This window comes from Oncorhynchus mykiss, chromosome 5 (assembly GCF_013265735.2).
Source record: "Oncorhynchus mykiss isolate Arlee chromosome 5, USDA_OmykA_1.1, whole genome shotgun sequence".
NCBI classification, from domain to species: Eukaryota; Metazoa; Chordata; class Actinopteri; order Salmoniformes; family Salmonidae; genus Oncorhynchus; species Oncorhynchus mykiss.
Genome location: NC_048569.1, coordinates 50891242 through 50904288, shown reverse-complemented (window position 1 = coordinate 50904288; position 13047 = coordinate 50891242). Strand labels below are relative to the sequence as shown.

The following is a 13047-nucleotide window of genomic DNA, read 5'->3' as shown; positions in this document are numbered from 1 at the left end:
CCCCTATGCCGCACGCCGGCCCAGCACCTTCATCCCGACCAATGTCACCCGCACCACCGGGGTTACAAGTTTCTAATCCTGGACGAGCTGTCCCCTGACATTAAAGTGTCAGGCCACTATTTATACTGTTCCCTCCTGCTCCCTGCAATCACTTAGCTCCGGCAAAGCGCTTTAAAACTAGTTAATAGCCCCCCTCCACACATACACACACCAACCAAAGCCCCCCACCCCCCTTCACACACAACAACTGTCCCCTCTCCTCTACCCCCTTCTGCAACTCGTCCCTTATGAGTGATCACATTAACTCCTCTCCCGGGTTGTCACGCTTTATGGCTCAGAGCAGTTTGTTCCCCAGTCCAGTCCCCCCACCCTTCAACCATCAGGTAATTGAGAAGGGAATCAGACCATTTTTAAAGGCAGATTGATTTTAGAATATCGCCCCTTCTTCCTTTTTGACCCCGTTACAGTTCCTGACACTGTGAAGATTGTGACTAGTAAAAAAAAAAAATGGCTCGGGAGGGGGGGGGGCAAACACACCCCAGGGTAGCTGATATACCGTGCAGCTGTATTATCAGTGTGGGGGTGCTCCTTTTAGTGCTCTCTGGCAATTTTCCAATCTCAAAGTCCGCCATCCAGTTTGCCCATGCAGCGGATGTTTTTTAGCTAATGCTATTTTGCCCCATAAATCCCGCTGAAATACAGTATCTACCTGTCTGTCTGGAGATGGGAGACATTTGGCTCTAGATGACCGAACATGCCCTATATCTCCCCAGTTGTAAAATATAGGATTCAGTATCGTCTCTGGTGGAAGGTACGAATACAGTTCTTTGCAGCATACCGTTACTGCATATGGTACTTCAGAAGATAAATGAGACATACAAAATAGTTTTATCTAAAAGTATTTTTATGAATGTTTCATAAGGTTGATGTAAAATGATTGTGTGACGCATAACCAGATATACTGGAATGAAGCACGCTGTTCGTTTCAGCTCTGTTTTCTAAATGGCCATTAGTCCATAGATTTCTCAGAATGCACATCAAAGCAAATATTGAAATAAAAAAATAAAAAAAGAGGATACACAGCGCAGCGTTGTTGTTCACATCTCTTAAATGATCCGGCGCCGCATTCATGTCAGCATAGGTATAGTGCAGCGAAGCAAAAAATGACCCCCAATCATTACATCTAATGACATTCTGTCATTGTTAATTTAATAATCCTATTGACCGCTGTTCAGCAGCCCCAAAATGCAGTAGGTTGTGCAAACAGCCCTTTTAGACCTCCGGGAGTCCCCCCTTCAAGTTAATTTATACACAAGCTCTAGACCAATGTTGCCTGCCTGCTTGATACCAACTGCCTGGTGACCCTCATGACCCCACACTTGTACACACACTGCCAGATTGCTTTGTGAAATAAAGCTGTCAGTTGCACCACCCAAATAAAAAACAACCCCTTTTCAATACTTGGAGTTCCGTGGCTTTGACAGCACTGAAATATCGATATTGGAAGTGGATTAGTAAAAAAATAAGTCTTCTTAATTCAAGTTTTGACAAGATATAGGAAGCCGGGGGCGAACAGTGTGGGTGCGTGTGTGTTTCCTGGAGATCTACATTGAGTAGGGGTTGTAAAGGGAGCGGCAGGCATAACTTTGAGAGTTTGTTCAGAGATCTGTGATGCTAGGCATTCCTTCATGACAGACATATGTAATACAAGAGGCCGAGCCCATGGAAGTGCCCTGGTGCTCTCTGAAGTCTGTTTAATAGCTGTGCAAACAAATGGGATTCAATGATTGGAGTTTATTTTGGTCTCTTAGAGAGATTCCCTGTTTTAAATGTGTTCAAATTGTGAAATGTGTCGCCCATAGAGATGGATAGAGAGTGCACTTGCCACAAAACACTTTGATTGCATGCACAATGCCATGGAGGGATTTCACCATTTTAACTGGGTGGTCAACTGGTCTGCACATGGTCTTCTTTCTTAAATGGGTTTGTTTATAGTTTGTAAGGTTTCCATCCAGGTCAGTAGGAGAATCTGCCAATGAATTACAAGGAGCAGAAGGAGGAAGTAATGTCAGGTTGTCGGCTAGGACAGCTTTCCATTCTAAAGCCCATAGACCTTTTGTCTGTTGGCGGCACTCCCCTCCTCTAAGCGCGCCTCCAAATCAAAACCCCAAACGAGAACAAAGAAGAAACTGAGCGGGGAAAACTTGTGCACTCAATGAGAAGAATCGAGCCCGAAAACAAGATATTTGATCAACTGAATGCTTTCAAAAGGATGAAATATTATTACCCTTGAATATAATTTTTTTCCTACATTTTTTTGTTAATACATTTATTCTATTTATTTTCAGCACACATTTTGTTCTTTTTTTGCTTAAAATATAAGTATTATTTTTGTTTACAGTTTTTATTCTTCCTCAGTCAATCATTACAGTGAGGGGGGAAATTATTTGATCCCCTGCTGATTTTGTACGTTTGCCCACTGACAAAGAAATGATCAGTCTATAATTTTAATGGTAGGTTTATTTGAACAGTGAGAGACAGAATAACAACAAAAAAATCCATAAAAACGCATGTCAAAAATGTAATAAATTGATTTGCATTTTAATGAGGGAAATAAGTATTTGACCCCCTCTCAATCAGAAAGATTTCTGGCTCCCAGGTGTCTTTTTTACAGGTAACGAGCTGAGATTAGGAGCACACTCTTAAAGGGAGTGATCCTAATCTCAGTTTGTTACCTGTATAAAAGACACCTGTCCACAGAAGCAATCAATCAATCAGATTCCAAACTCTCCACCATGGCCAAGACCAAAGAGCTCTCCAAGGATGTCAGGGACAAGATTGTAGACCTACACAAGGCTGGAATGGGCTACAAGACCATCGCCAAGCAGCTTGGTGAGAAGGTGACAACAGTTGGTGCGATTCGCAAATGGAAGAAACACAAAAGAACTGTCAATTTCCCTTGGCCTGGGGCTCCATGCAAGATCTCACCTCGTGGAGTTGCAATGATCATGAGAACGGTGAGGAATCAGCCCAGAACTACACGGGAGGATCTTGTCAATGATCTCAAGGCAGCTGGGACCAAAGTCACCAAGAAAACAATTGGTAACACACTTCTCAGGGAAGGACTGAAATCCTGCAGCACCCGCGAGGTCCCCTGCTCAAGAAAGTACATATACATGCCCGTCTGAAGTTTGCCAGTGAACATCTTAATGATTCAGAGGACAACTGGGTGAAGTGTTGTGGTCAGATGAGACCAAAATGGAGCTCTTTGGCATCAACTCAACTCACCGTGTTTGGAGGAGGAGGAATGCTGCCTATGACCCCAAGAACACCATCCCCACCGTCAAACATGGAGATGGAAACATTATGCTTTCAGGGTGTTTTTCTGCTAAGGGGACAGGACAACTTCACCGCATTAAAGGGTCGATGGACAGGGCCATGTACCGTCAAATCATGGGTGAAAACCTCCTTCCCTCAGCCAGGGCATTGAAAATGGGTCGTGGATGGGTATTCCAGCATGACAATGACCCAAAACACACGGCTCAAGAAGAAGCATATTAAGGTCTTGGAGTGGCCTAGCCAGTCTCCAGACCTTAATCCCATAAAAAAGCTGTGGAGGGAGCTGAAGGTTCGAGTTGCCAAATGTCAGCCTCGAAACTTTAATGACTTGGAGAAGATCTGCAAAGAGGAGTGGGACAAAATCCCTCCTGAGATGTGTGCAAACCTGGTGGCCAACTACAAGAAACATCTGACCTCTGTGATTGCCAACAAGGGTTTTGCCACCAAGTACTAAGTCATGTTTTGCAGAGGGGTCAAATACTTATTTCCCTCATTCAAATGCAAATCAATTTATAACATTTTTGACATGCGTTTTTCTGGATTTTTTTGTTGTTATTCTGTCTCTCACTGTTCAAATAAACCTACCATTAAAATTATAGACTGATCATTTATTGGTCAGTGGGCATACTTACAAAATCAGCAGGGGATCAAATACGTTTTTCCCACACTGTAAGTCCTTGACTCCTTACTCTTCTCCCTGTGCCCCTCCAGAACTGTGCCAGCTCCAGACCCTCCAGCTCATTGACCAGCTCCCGGCCCGCCAGCTCCCCCACGCCCTCCCCCCAGGGCCCCCAAGGTCCCAGCCTGGACGAAGGGGGGGATAAGACCTGCTCCGGCCAGCCCAGCCCACTCCCCAACCTTACCTACCCCCACACCCCAGGCCCTGTGGAGGAGAACGCCAACAGAGGTGAGCCACAAGCTCCCTCACCCACAGTTCCGATGACAGTACTACCTACAGAGGTGAATCGATGACTTCCTCCTTTTCTGACCCTCATCCTGAATGCTGCATTTCACTCCGAAAACAAGATCTCAGGCTGTATATTGCGTACCATAGTCTGAAAGCTGAATGAAAGGGGGGGAAAGACAGCTGAAAGAATATGCTCCAGCTTTTCACAAAAATAATCTAAATTGTCCCAAAAATATTTAGACACTCATTCTTCACTTCAAAAACATATTACCCTGTTGTGGGAGTGTGGCCAAGTGTAGTTTGTAGTTGTGCAGACTCCCATGGACATATTGCCCACAGTGGCATGGGTACGAATCTCACCCCAGTCTGTACTTTCTTGCTGTCTTCCCCTCTACAACCTGTACCCTGCCTACCTTCCAACTGTCTAAGTAAATTACGAAAAGAAGGACAGAGCTCTTGTCCTCCTTTTTGTAAATTAAATACAAAATAAGAATATTACTCAAATGTTGTACAACTTTGATCATGATCACAATCATGAAATTCAGGAACAAAAATAAAACAAATAACCTTTGCTGATTTTTCTAAACCAATAATAGTTCCTCTTAGAGGATTTTGAGTAACCTATGTAATTAGGACTGAGAAATATGGAACTTTATTCAATCGAAACCTGAAACCGGATCTTGGTTTCAACAAGAGTTTGGAGTCATTTAATCAACAAACATAACATGTCAATTCAACCTCACATTTATTCAAACCATCTTCCTCGAGAACAATCTCATCCTAGTCTTACTGCGGAAACATGTGTATTGGCTTTGATTGAACAGCGAATCTGCGATGCATTAGGTTGTGAACGAGGAGCGGTGCTTGGCACAGAGAGTGAACCCAGACGTGATAGCTCCTCTGTAGGACTCAAACACTGTCCAGACTGCACAGACTGAACAGCTTTAATGCAGTTCCCTGACCCGTGTATCACTGAGTGGAGTCAATGTAATTGAAGGGGAGGAAAACACACATGATAACACACAACACAGCCATGCATGCACGCAATCACATATGCACGCGTGCACACACAAAGCATTTACGCACATGCACACACACCTATAGACACACAAACACAACACAGACACACACACACAGCAGAGGAAAGTTTCAAAGCAGTGAAAAAAGGATGGTGGCATCTCCTTAGTAAGTGACTCAAATACAGAGTCAAGCTGCTATATCTTCTCATTTCTTTAAAGCTGCAATCTGGTATTCAAACAACTGCTCAGCCTGACACTTTTTTGGTAAACTGGTGAGGGATGGGTTCAAGGACTGACCATCCATGGAGATCAAAATTATGTTTTAACCATGGTTTGAAGCTATACATTGTTTACACACAATGGAGTAAAATTTGCTCATATTTGGGGTTCTGACAGAGAAAAAGAGTCTAACTAAGCTCATGAGGCATTTCTATGTTATATTTAAGCAATAAGGCCGGGGGGGGGGGGGGGGGGGGGGGTGTGGTATATGGCCAATATACCATGGCTAAGGGCTGTTCTTATGCACGACGCAACACGGAGTGCTAGGACACAGCCCTTAGCCAGCCGTGTTATATTGGTCATATATCACAAACCCCTGAGGTGCCTCATTGCTATTTTAAACTGGTTACAAACATAATTAGAGCAGACCAAACTGAAATACATAAATATCTAATTTACATACAAAACCAGTCAAAAGGGTTTTTCTTTATTTTTACTATTTTCTACGTTGTAGAATAATAGTGAAGACATCAACACGATGAAATAACATATATGGAATCATGTAGTAACCAAAAAAGTATTAAACAAATCAAAATATATTTGATATTTGATTTTCTTCAAAGTAGCCACCCTTTGCCTTGATGACAGCTTTGCAGACTCTTGGCAACCAGCTTCATGAAGAATTGTTTTCCAATAGTCTTGAAGGAGTTCCCACATATGCTGAGCACTTATTGGCTGCTTATCCTTCACTCTGCGGTCCATCCCAAACCATCTCAATTGGGTTGAGGTCAGGTGATTGTGGAGGCCAGGTAATCTGATGTAGCACTCCCATCACTCTCCTTGGTCAAATAGCCCGTAACCAGCCTGGAGGAGTGTTTTGGGTCAATGTCCTGTTGAAAAACAAATGATAGTCCCACTAAGCGCAAACTGGATGGGATGGCGTATCGCTGCAGAATCCTGTGGTAGCTATGCTGGTTGAGTGTGCCTTGAATTCTAAATAAATCACTGACAGTGTCACCAGCAAAGCACCCCACACCATCACATCTCATCCTCCATACTTCACGGTGGGAATCACATATGCAGAGATCATCCGTTCACCCTACAAAGACATGGCTGTTGGAGACAAAAATCTCGTATTTGGACTCGTCAGACCAAAGGACAGATTTCCTCCAGTCTAATGTCCATTGCTTGTGTTTCTTGGCCCAAACAAGTCTCTTCTTATTATTGTTGTCCTTTAATAGTGGTTTCTTTGCAGCAATTCGACCATTAAGGCCTGATTCACGCAGTATCCTCTGAACAGTTGATGTTGAGATGTGTCTGTTACCTGAACTTTGTGAAGCATCTATTTGGGCTGCAATCTGAGGTGGTGTTAACTCTAATGTACTTATCCTCTGCAGCAGAAGTAACTCTGGGTCTTCCTTTCCTGTGGTGGTCCTCATGAGATCCAGTTTCATCATAGCGTTTGATGGACTGCACTTAAAGAAATTTTCCGTATTGACTGACCTTTATGTCGTAAAGTAATGATGGACTGTCGTTTCTCTTTGCTTATTTGAGCTGTTCTTGCCATAATGTGGACTTGGTCTTTTACCAAATAGGGCTATCTTCTGTATACCACACCTACCTTGTCACAACTCAACTGATTGGCTCAAACGTATTAAGAAAGAAAGAAATTCCTCAAATGAACTTTTAACTAGGCACTAATTGAGATGCATTCCAGGTGACTACCTCATGAAGCTGGTTGAGAGAATGCCAAGAGTGTGCAAAGCTGTCATCAAGTCAAAGTGTGGCTACTTTGAAGAATCTGAAATTTAAAATATATTTTGATTTGTTTAACACTTTTTTTGTGACTACATATGTGTTATTTCATAGTTTTGATGTCTTCACTATTATTCTACAATGTAGAAAATAGTAAAAATAAGGAAAATGAGTAGGTGTGTCTGAATGTTTGACTGGTACTGTAAGTATTCACACCTTTGAATCAATACTTTGTAGAAGTATTTTTGCACTGATTACAGCTGTGAGTCTTTCTGGGTAAATGTTTCCACTCCTGGATTGTGCAACATTTTCCCTTTGTTCTTGAGACAATTCTTCAAGCTCTGTTAAATTGGTTGTTGTAAGTCAAAACTGTAACGAGGCCACTTTGGAACATTCACTGTGTCACGCCCTGATCTGTTTCACATGTCCTTGGGATTGTCTCCACCCCCTCCAGGTGTCGCTTATTTTCCCCAGTGTATTTATCCCTGTGTTTCCTGTCTCTCTGTGCCAGTTCGTCTTGTATGTTTCCAAGTCAACCAGCATTTTTTCCTGTTCTCCTGCTTTTTGCATTCTCCTTTTTCTAGTCCTCCTGGTTTTGACCCTTGCCTGTTTCTGGACTTTGTACCCATGACCATGGGTTAAAGGCTATTATGGAGCAAATCAGGGAGTTAGCTCAGACTGTCTACCACCTCTGGAAAACCCCAATCATCCAGTAATTTTTTTCCTGTCTGTGGTGAGTTTGTACAGCCTATCCCGACTCCCTGTGAACCCCTCGTACCTCCTCCAGAGCGATATTCGGGGAATCCTGGTACCTGCCAGGGTTTTCTTTCTCTGCTCGCTTATTTTTGAGCTACAGCCTTCTTTGTTTTCTTCAGACCGATCAAATGTTGGGAAGGGCGCTCTCCTGGGCTACAGCAGTTTGGGAGCAACAATCTGCCATTTGCGGTCATTTGGAGGAATTCATGGCAGAGGTGAGTTTGAGTCTCCGGTTTAAAGGAGAAAGGTGGCCAGAAAACGTCTTGACTTACGTCAAAACTCCATAGTGTGGCAGACTACGCGGTGGACTTTCGCACGTTGGCTACCGAGAGTGCCTGGAATCCGGAGTCTCTTTTCGATACTTTTCTGCACGGATTATCTGAGGAGGTAAAGGGTGAGCTAGCTGCTCGGGAACTGCCGGTGGACCTCGACTCTCTTATCGCCTTAACCATTCAAATTGAAGGACACTTAAGGGAACGCAAGTGAGAGGAGGTCTGGTCTCGGGCACACTCGTGCTCCCGCTATGGTGTGTTCACCTCCTATGGAATCTGGAAGTTTCCAAAGGCAGGCAGCTCTTCCGAGAGGAGTTGAGAGAGTCCCCAGAGCTCTCTCGTGAATCTACGATGGGTGATTTGGATATTCCTGAGCCTATGCAGTTGGGACGAACTAGGCTATCAGTTTGGGAGCGCTCACGGGGGATGAATAATAACAGTTGTCTGTACTGTGGAGGGGCAGGACATTTGCCCTATTAGGAAACCCGTGTCTCTAATGGGTACCAGTACTATGGTGAGTCAGACTGGGAGTTCTTTAACTCCCATCACCCGCACACCCCTTTTTGCTCTTGTGCTGTGGGGAGACCAATCTAAGTCTCTCCGAGTACTCATTGGCTCTGGGGCTGATGAATGTCTTATGGATGCCACGATAGCATCGGAGCTTGGTATTCCCACTCAGCCGCTCTCTGTGCCCATGGATGCTAGGACACTGGACGTCCACTCTATAGGGGAAGTCACCCATAGTACTGTGCCCGTTCAATTACGGGTTTCTTGTAACCTCAGTGAGACCATGCAGTTCCTCCTCATTGCATCTCCCCATGTTCCGGTTGTTTTGGGATTTTCCAGGCTACAAAACACAATCCTGTGTTGGAGTCCTTTTTGCCATTCCCACTGCCTTCAAGCAGCACAGCCTTCCCCAAGTCATCCTCCTCAGGATGTTAGCAAGACTGTGGATGTCTCTGCTTTTCCTACTGAATACCATGACCTCCTGGAAGTGTTCAGTAAGGCACGTGCTACTTCCCTTGCACCATCCTTATGATTGTGCCATTGATCTTCTCCCAGGCACTACACCACCTCGGGTCAGCTGTATTCTCTGTCCGGACCAGAGACCAAGGCTATGGAGGAGTACATAGAGGAGTCTCTGGCAACTCTGGCTGTCTGTCCTTCTGCATCTCCTGCCGGCGCATGGTTTTTCTTTGTGGAGGACAAGACCCTGCGCCCATGCATTGACTACCGGGGACTTAACGATATCACGGTCAAATCGTTACCCCCTACCTCCCCTCGGCATTTGAACCTCTCCAGGGGGCTACCATGTTTTCCAAGTTGGACATATGGATTGCCTACCACCTGGTTCGGATACGCGAGGGGGATGAGTGGAAGACAGCCTTCAATACAGCCAGTGGACATTATGAGTGTCAGGTCATGCCATTTGGACTCACCAACGCTGTCTTCCAGGCTTTGGTCAATGATGTGCTTCGGGACATGCTAAACCGGGTTGTGTTCCTCTACCTGGACGACATCCTGTTTTTTTTCCCAATCTGCCCAAGAACATGTACTCCACGTCAGACAGGTCCTTCAGCGCCTCCTGGAGAACCAATTGTTTGTGAAAGCAGAGAAGTGTGATTTCCACCGCTCTACAATCACCTTTCTGGGATATGTCATTGCTGAGGGCAATGTTTAGATGGATCCTGGAAAGGGGAAAACAGTGGTGGATTGGCCTCAACCAACGTACAGGGTGCAGTTGCAACGGTTTCTTGGGTTTGCATACTTCTACCGCCGTTTCATTCGGGATTACAGCACCCTGGCAGCCCCCCTCTCAGCACTCCCCCAAGTTACCGTTCAAATGGTCTCCAGCTATCGACAAAGCCTTTGTGGAGCCTGAAGCCTCGGTTAACAACAGCACTCATCCATCCGGACCCCTCGCGCCAATTTGTGGTGGAAGTGGATGCTTCGGATGTTGGAGTGGAGGTCATCCTGACCCAGCGATCTGCCCAGGACCAGAAGCTTCGTCCCATCGTCTCAATCCTGCTGAGAGGAACTACGATGTTGGCAACCGAGAACCCATGGCGGTAAATATGGTGTTGGAGGAGTGGAGGCACTGGCTGGAAGGAGCAGAACAGCCATTCCTGTTCTGGACCGACCATAAAAACGTGGAATATCTCCATTCAGCCAAGCGCTTCAACTCAAGGCAGGCCTGGTGTGCCCTCCTGTTTTACCAGATTCAACTTTTACCATTTCCTACCATACTGGGTCTAAAAATGTGAAGCCTGATGCTCTCTCCCGCCTATATAGTTCCTCTGCCACACCCTCGACTTCCAAAACCATTCTCCCTACCTCATGCCTTGCTGCCACTGTGGATTGGGGTATTGAAGACCTGGTTTGTGAGGCGCAACGCTCCCAACCTGGACCTGAAGGGGGCCCGGCTAACCGTCTGTTTGTCCCTAGTCTGGTCCCGGGTCCTGGAATAGGCTCATTCCTCCAGGCTGACCTGTCATCCAGCGTCCCGTTGTACACTAGCCTTCCTTCGACAACGCTTCTGGTGGCCCACTGGTCCCTAACGTCTCTGCCTTCGTCACTGCATGCACTGTGTGTGCTCAAAATAAGACTCCATGGCAAGCTCCTTCTGGCCTCCTGCAGCCACTACTGGTTCCTCATCGACACTGGTATTATATATCTCTGGACTTTGTCATTGGGCTCCCTCTGTCTGATGGCAGTCGACCGTTTCTCCAAGGCCGCCCATTTCATCCCTCTTCCCAAACTACCTTCAGCCAAGGAGACGGCCCAGCATGTCTTCCGGATCCATGGATCCTGTCCACGACCATTCTCTTGACTACCCGTTTGGATTAATAAACATTGTAAGACTCCAACCATCTGCCTCCTGTGTCTGCATTTGGGTCTCGCCTTGTGCCTTGATACACTGTCTTTGTAAGCAACTCAAGTGTAGATTTGGCAATGTGTTTTTATTTTGAATTTCAACCTTTATTTAACTAAGCAAGTCTTATTTTCAATGACAACCCACTGTTCCCCTGTAGGCCAACTGCCTTGTTCAGGGGCAGAACAATAGATTTTTTTTACCTTGTCTGCTCAGCGATTCGATCCAGCAACCTTTTGGTTACTTGCCTAACAGTCTAACCACTAGGCTACTAGGATATTGTGTTTTAAGTTAAGGTGAATTAATCTTCCAGTGTCTGGTGGAAAGCAGAGTGAACCAGGTTTTCCTCTAGGATTATGCCCAGTCCTTAATGATTTCAAACACACCCATAACATGATACAGCCACCATTACACGTGAAAATATGGAGTGGTACTCAGTAATGCATTGTATTTGATTCGCCCCAAAAATACTACTTTGTATTGAGGACAAAAAGTGAATTGCTTTGCCACACTTTTTGCTGTGTTAATTTAGTGCCTTGTTACTAACAGGATGCATGTTTTGGAATATTTTTATTCTGTACAGGCTGCCTTTTTCTCCTCTGTCAATTCGGTTAGTATTGTGGAGTAACTACAATGTTGATTCGTCCTCAGTTTTCTAGAATGCCTCAGCAGTTTCCTTCCTCTCCGGCAACTGAGTTAGGAAGGATGCCTATACCTTTGTCGTGACTGGGTGTAGTTATACTAAACAAAAATATAAACGCCACGTGCAACAATTTTAAAGGTTTTACTGAGTTACAGTTCATATGAGGAAATCAGTCAATTTAAATAAATTCATTAGGCCCTAATCTATTGATTTCACATGGCTGGGAATACAGATATGCATCTGTTGGTCACAGATTTTTTTTTTAATTGACCTTACAATGGGCCTCAGGATCTCATGGTATTTCTTTGCATTGAAATTGCCATCGATAAAATGCAATTGTTTGTTGTCCGTAGCGAATGCCTGCTCTTACCATAACACCAACGGCACTCTTTTCATAGCAAACCGCTCACCGCACAACACTATACACGTGGAGGCAGCTTATGGTAGAGAAATGAACATTTTCTGGCATCAGCTCTGGTGGCCATTCTTGCAGTCAGCATGCCAATTGCACGCTCCCTCAACTTTTTATTTTTTATTTTATTTTACCTTTATTTAACCAGGCAAGTCAGTTAAGAACAAATTCTTATTTTCAATGATGGCCTGGGAACAGTGGGTTAACTGCCTGTTCAGGGGCAGAACGACAGATTTGTACCTTGTCAGCTCGGGGGTTTGAACTCGCAACCTTCCGGTTACTAGTCTAACGCTCTAACCACTAGGCTACCCTGCCGCCCCAACTTGAGACATCTGTTGCATTGTGTTGTGACAAAACTGCATATTTTAGAGTGGCCTTTTATTGTCCACAGGTGCACCTGTGTAATGCTGTTTAATCAGCTTATTGATATGCCACACCTCAGGTGGACGGATTATCTTGGCAAAGAAGAAATCCTCACTAATAGGGATGTTAACCAATGTCTAAACTATTATTGCACACGGTGAGCCCATGCAACTTACAGTATTATGTGACTTGTCCATCAATTACAGCAAGCGAGGGGGCCCACAAAACGCAGCCGAGGCCAATTTTATTTAATTATTTGTGAAGCACAAACATAAATATTGATTGTCAGCCGTTATTATCCAGCTAATTTCCTGTGCGGCACCACCTCCCATATCAATGTGCTCCGCTCTGCATGATTGAGCGTCTAGTGAGCTTTGCGCTAGCATTGCACTCTACTGCTCTGCTTTACTCTACTGTTTGCATATGTAAAGCTCAGCGGAGCCTCAGCGCTCGCACAACCACTCTAACTAATCGTCTTGACGAGCCCGCC

The 13047-nt window shown here is 44.9% G+C and overlaps 1 protein-coding gene across 4 annotated transcripts in view; it reads left to right on the top strand.

Annotated features, from left to right (window-relative positions):
* LOC110523998 (adhesion G-protein coupled receptor D2) overlaps positions 1 to 13047 on the top strand; it is a 162202-nt gene that overhangs the window by 83522 nt on the left and 65633 nt on the right. For all 4 annotated transcript variants that reach the window (XM_021603244.2, XM_021603243.2, XM_021603246.2 and 1 more), the window contains one exon: positions 4051 to 4246. In XM_021603244.2, the coding sequence (XP_021458919.2) occupies positions 4051 to 4246 (196 nt within the window). The remainder of the gene's footprint in view (positions 1 to 4050; positions 4247 to 13047) is intronic.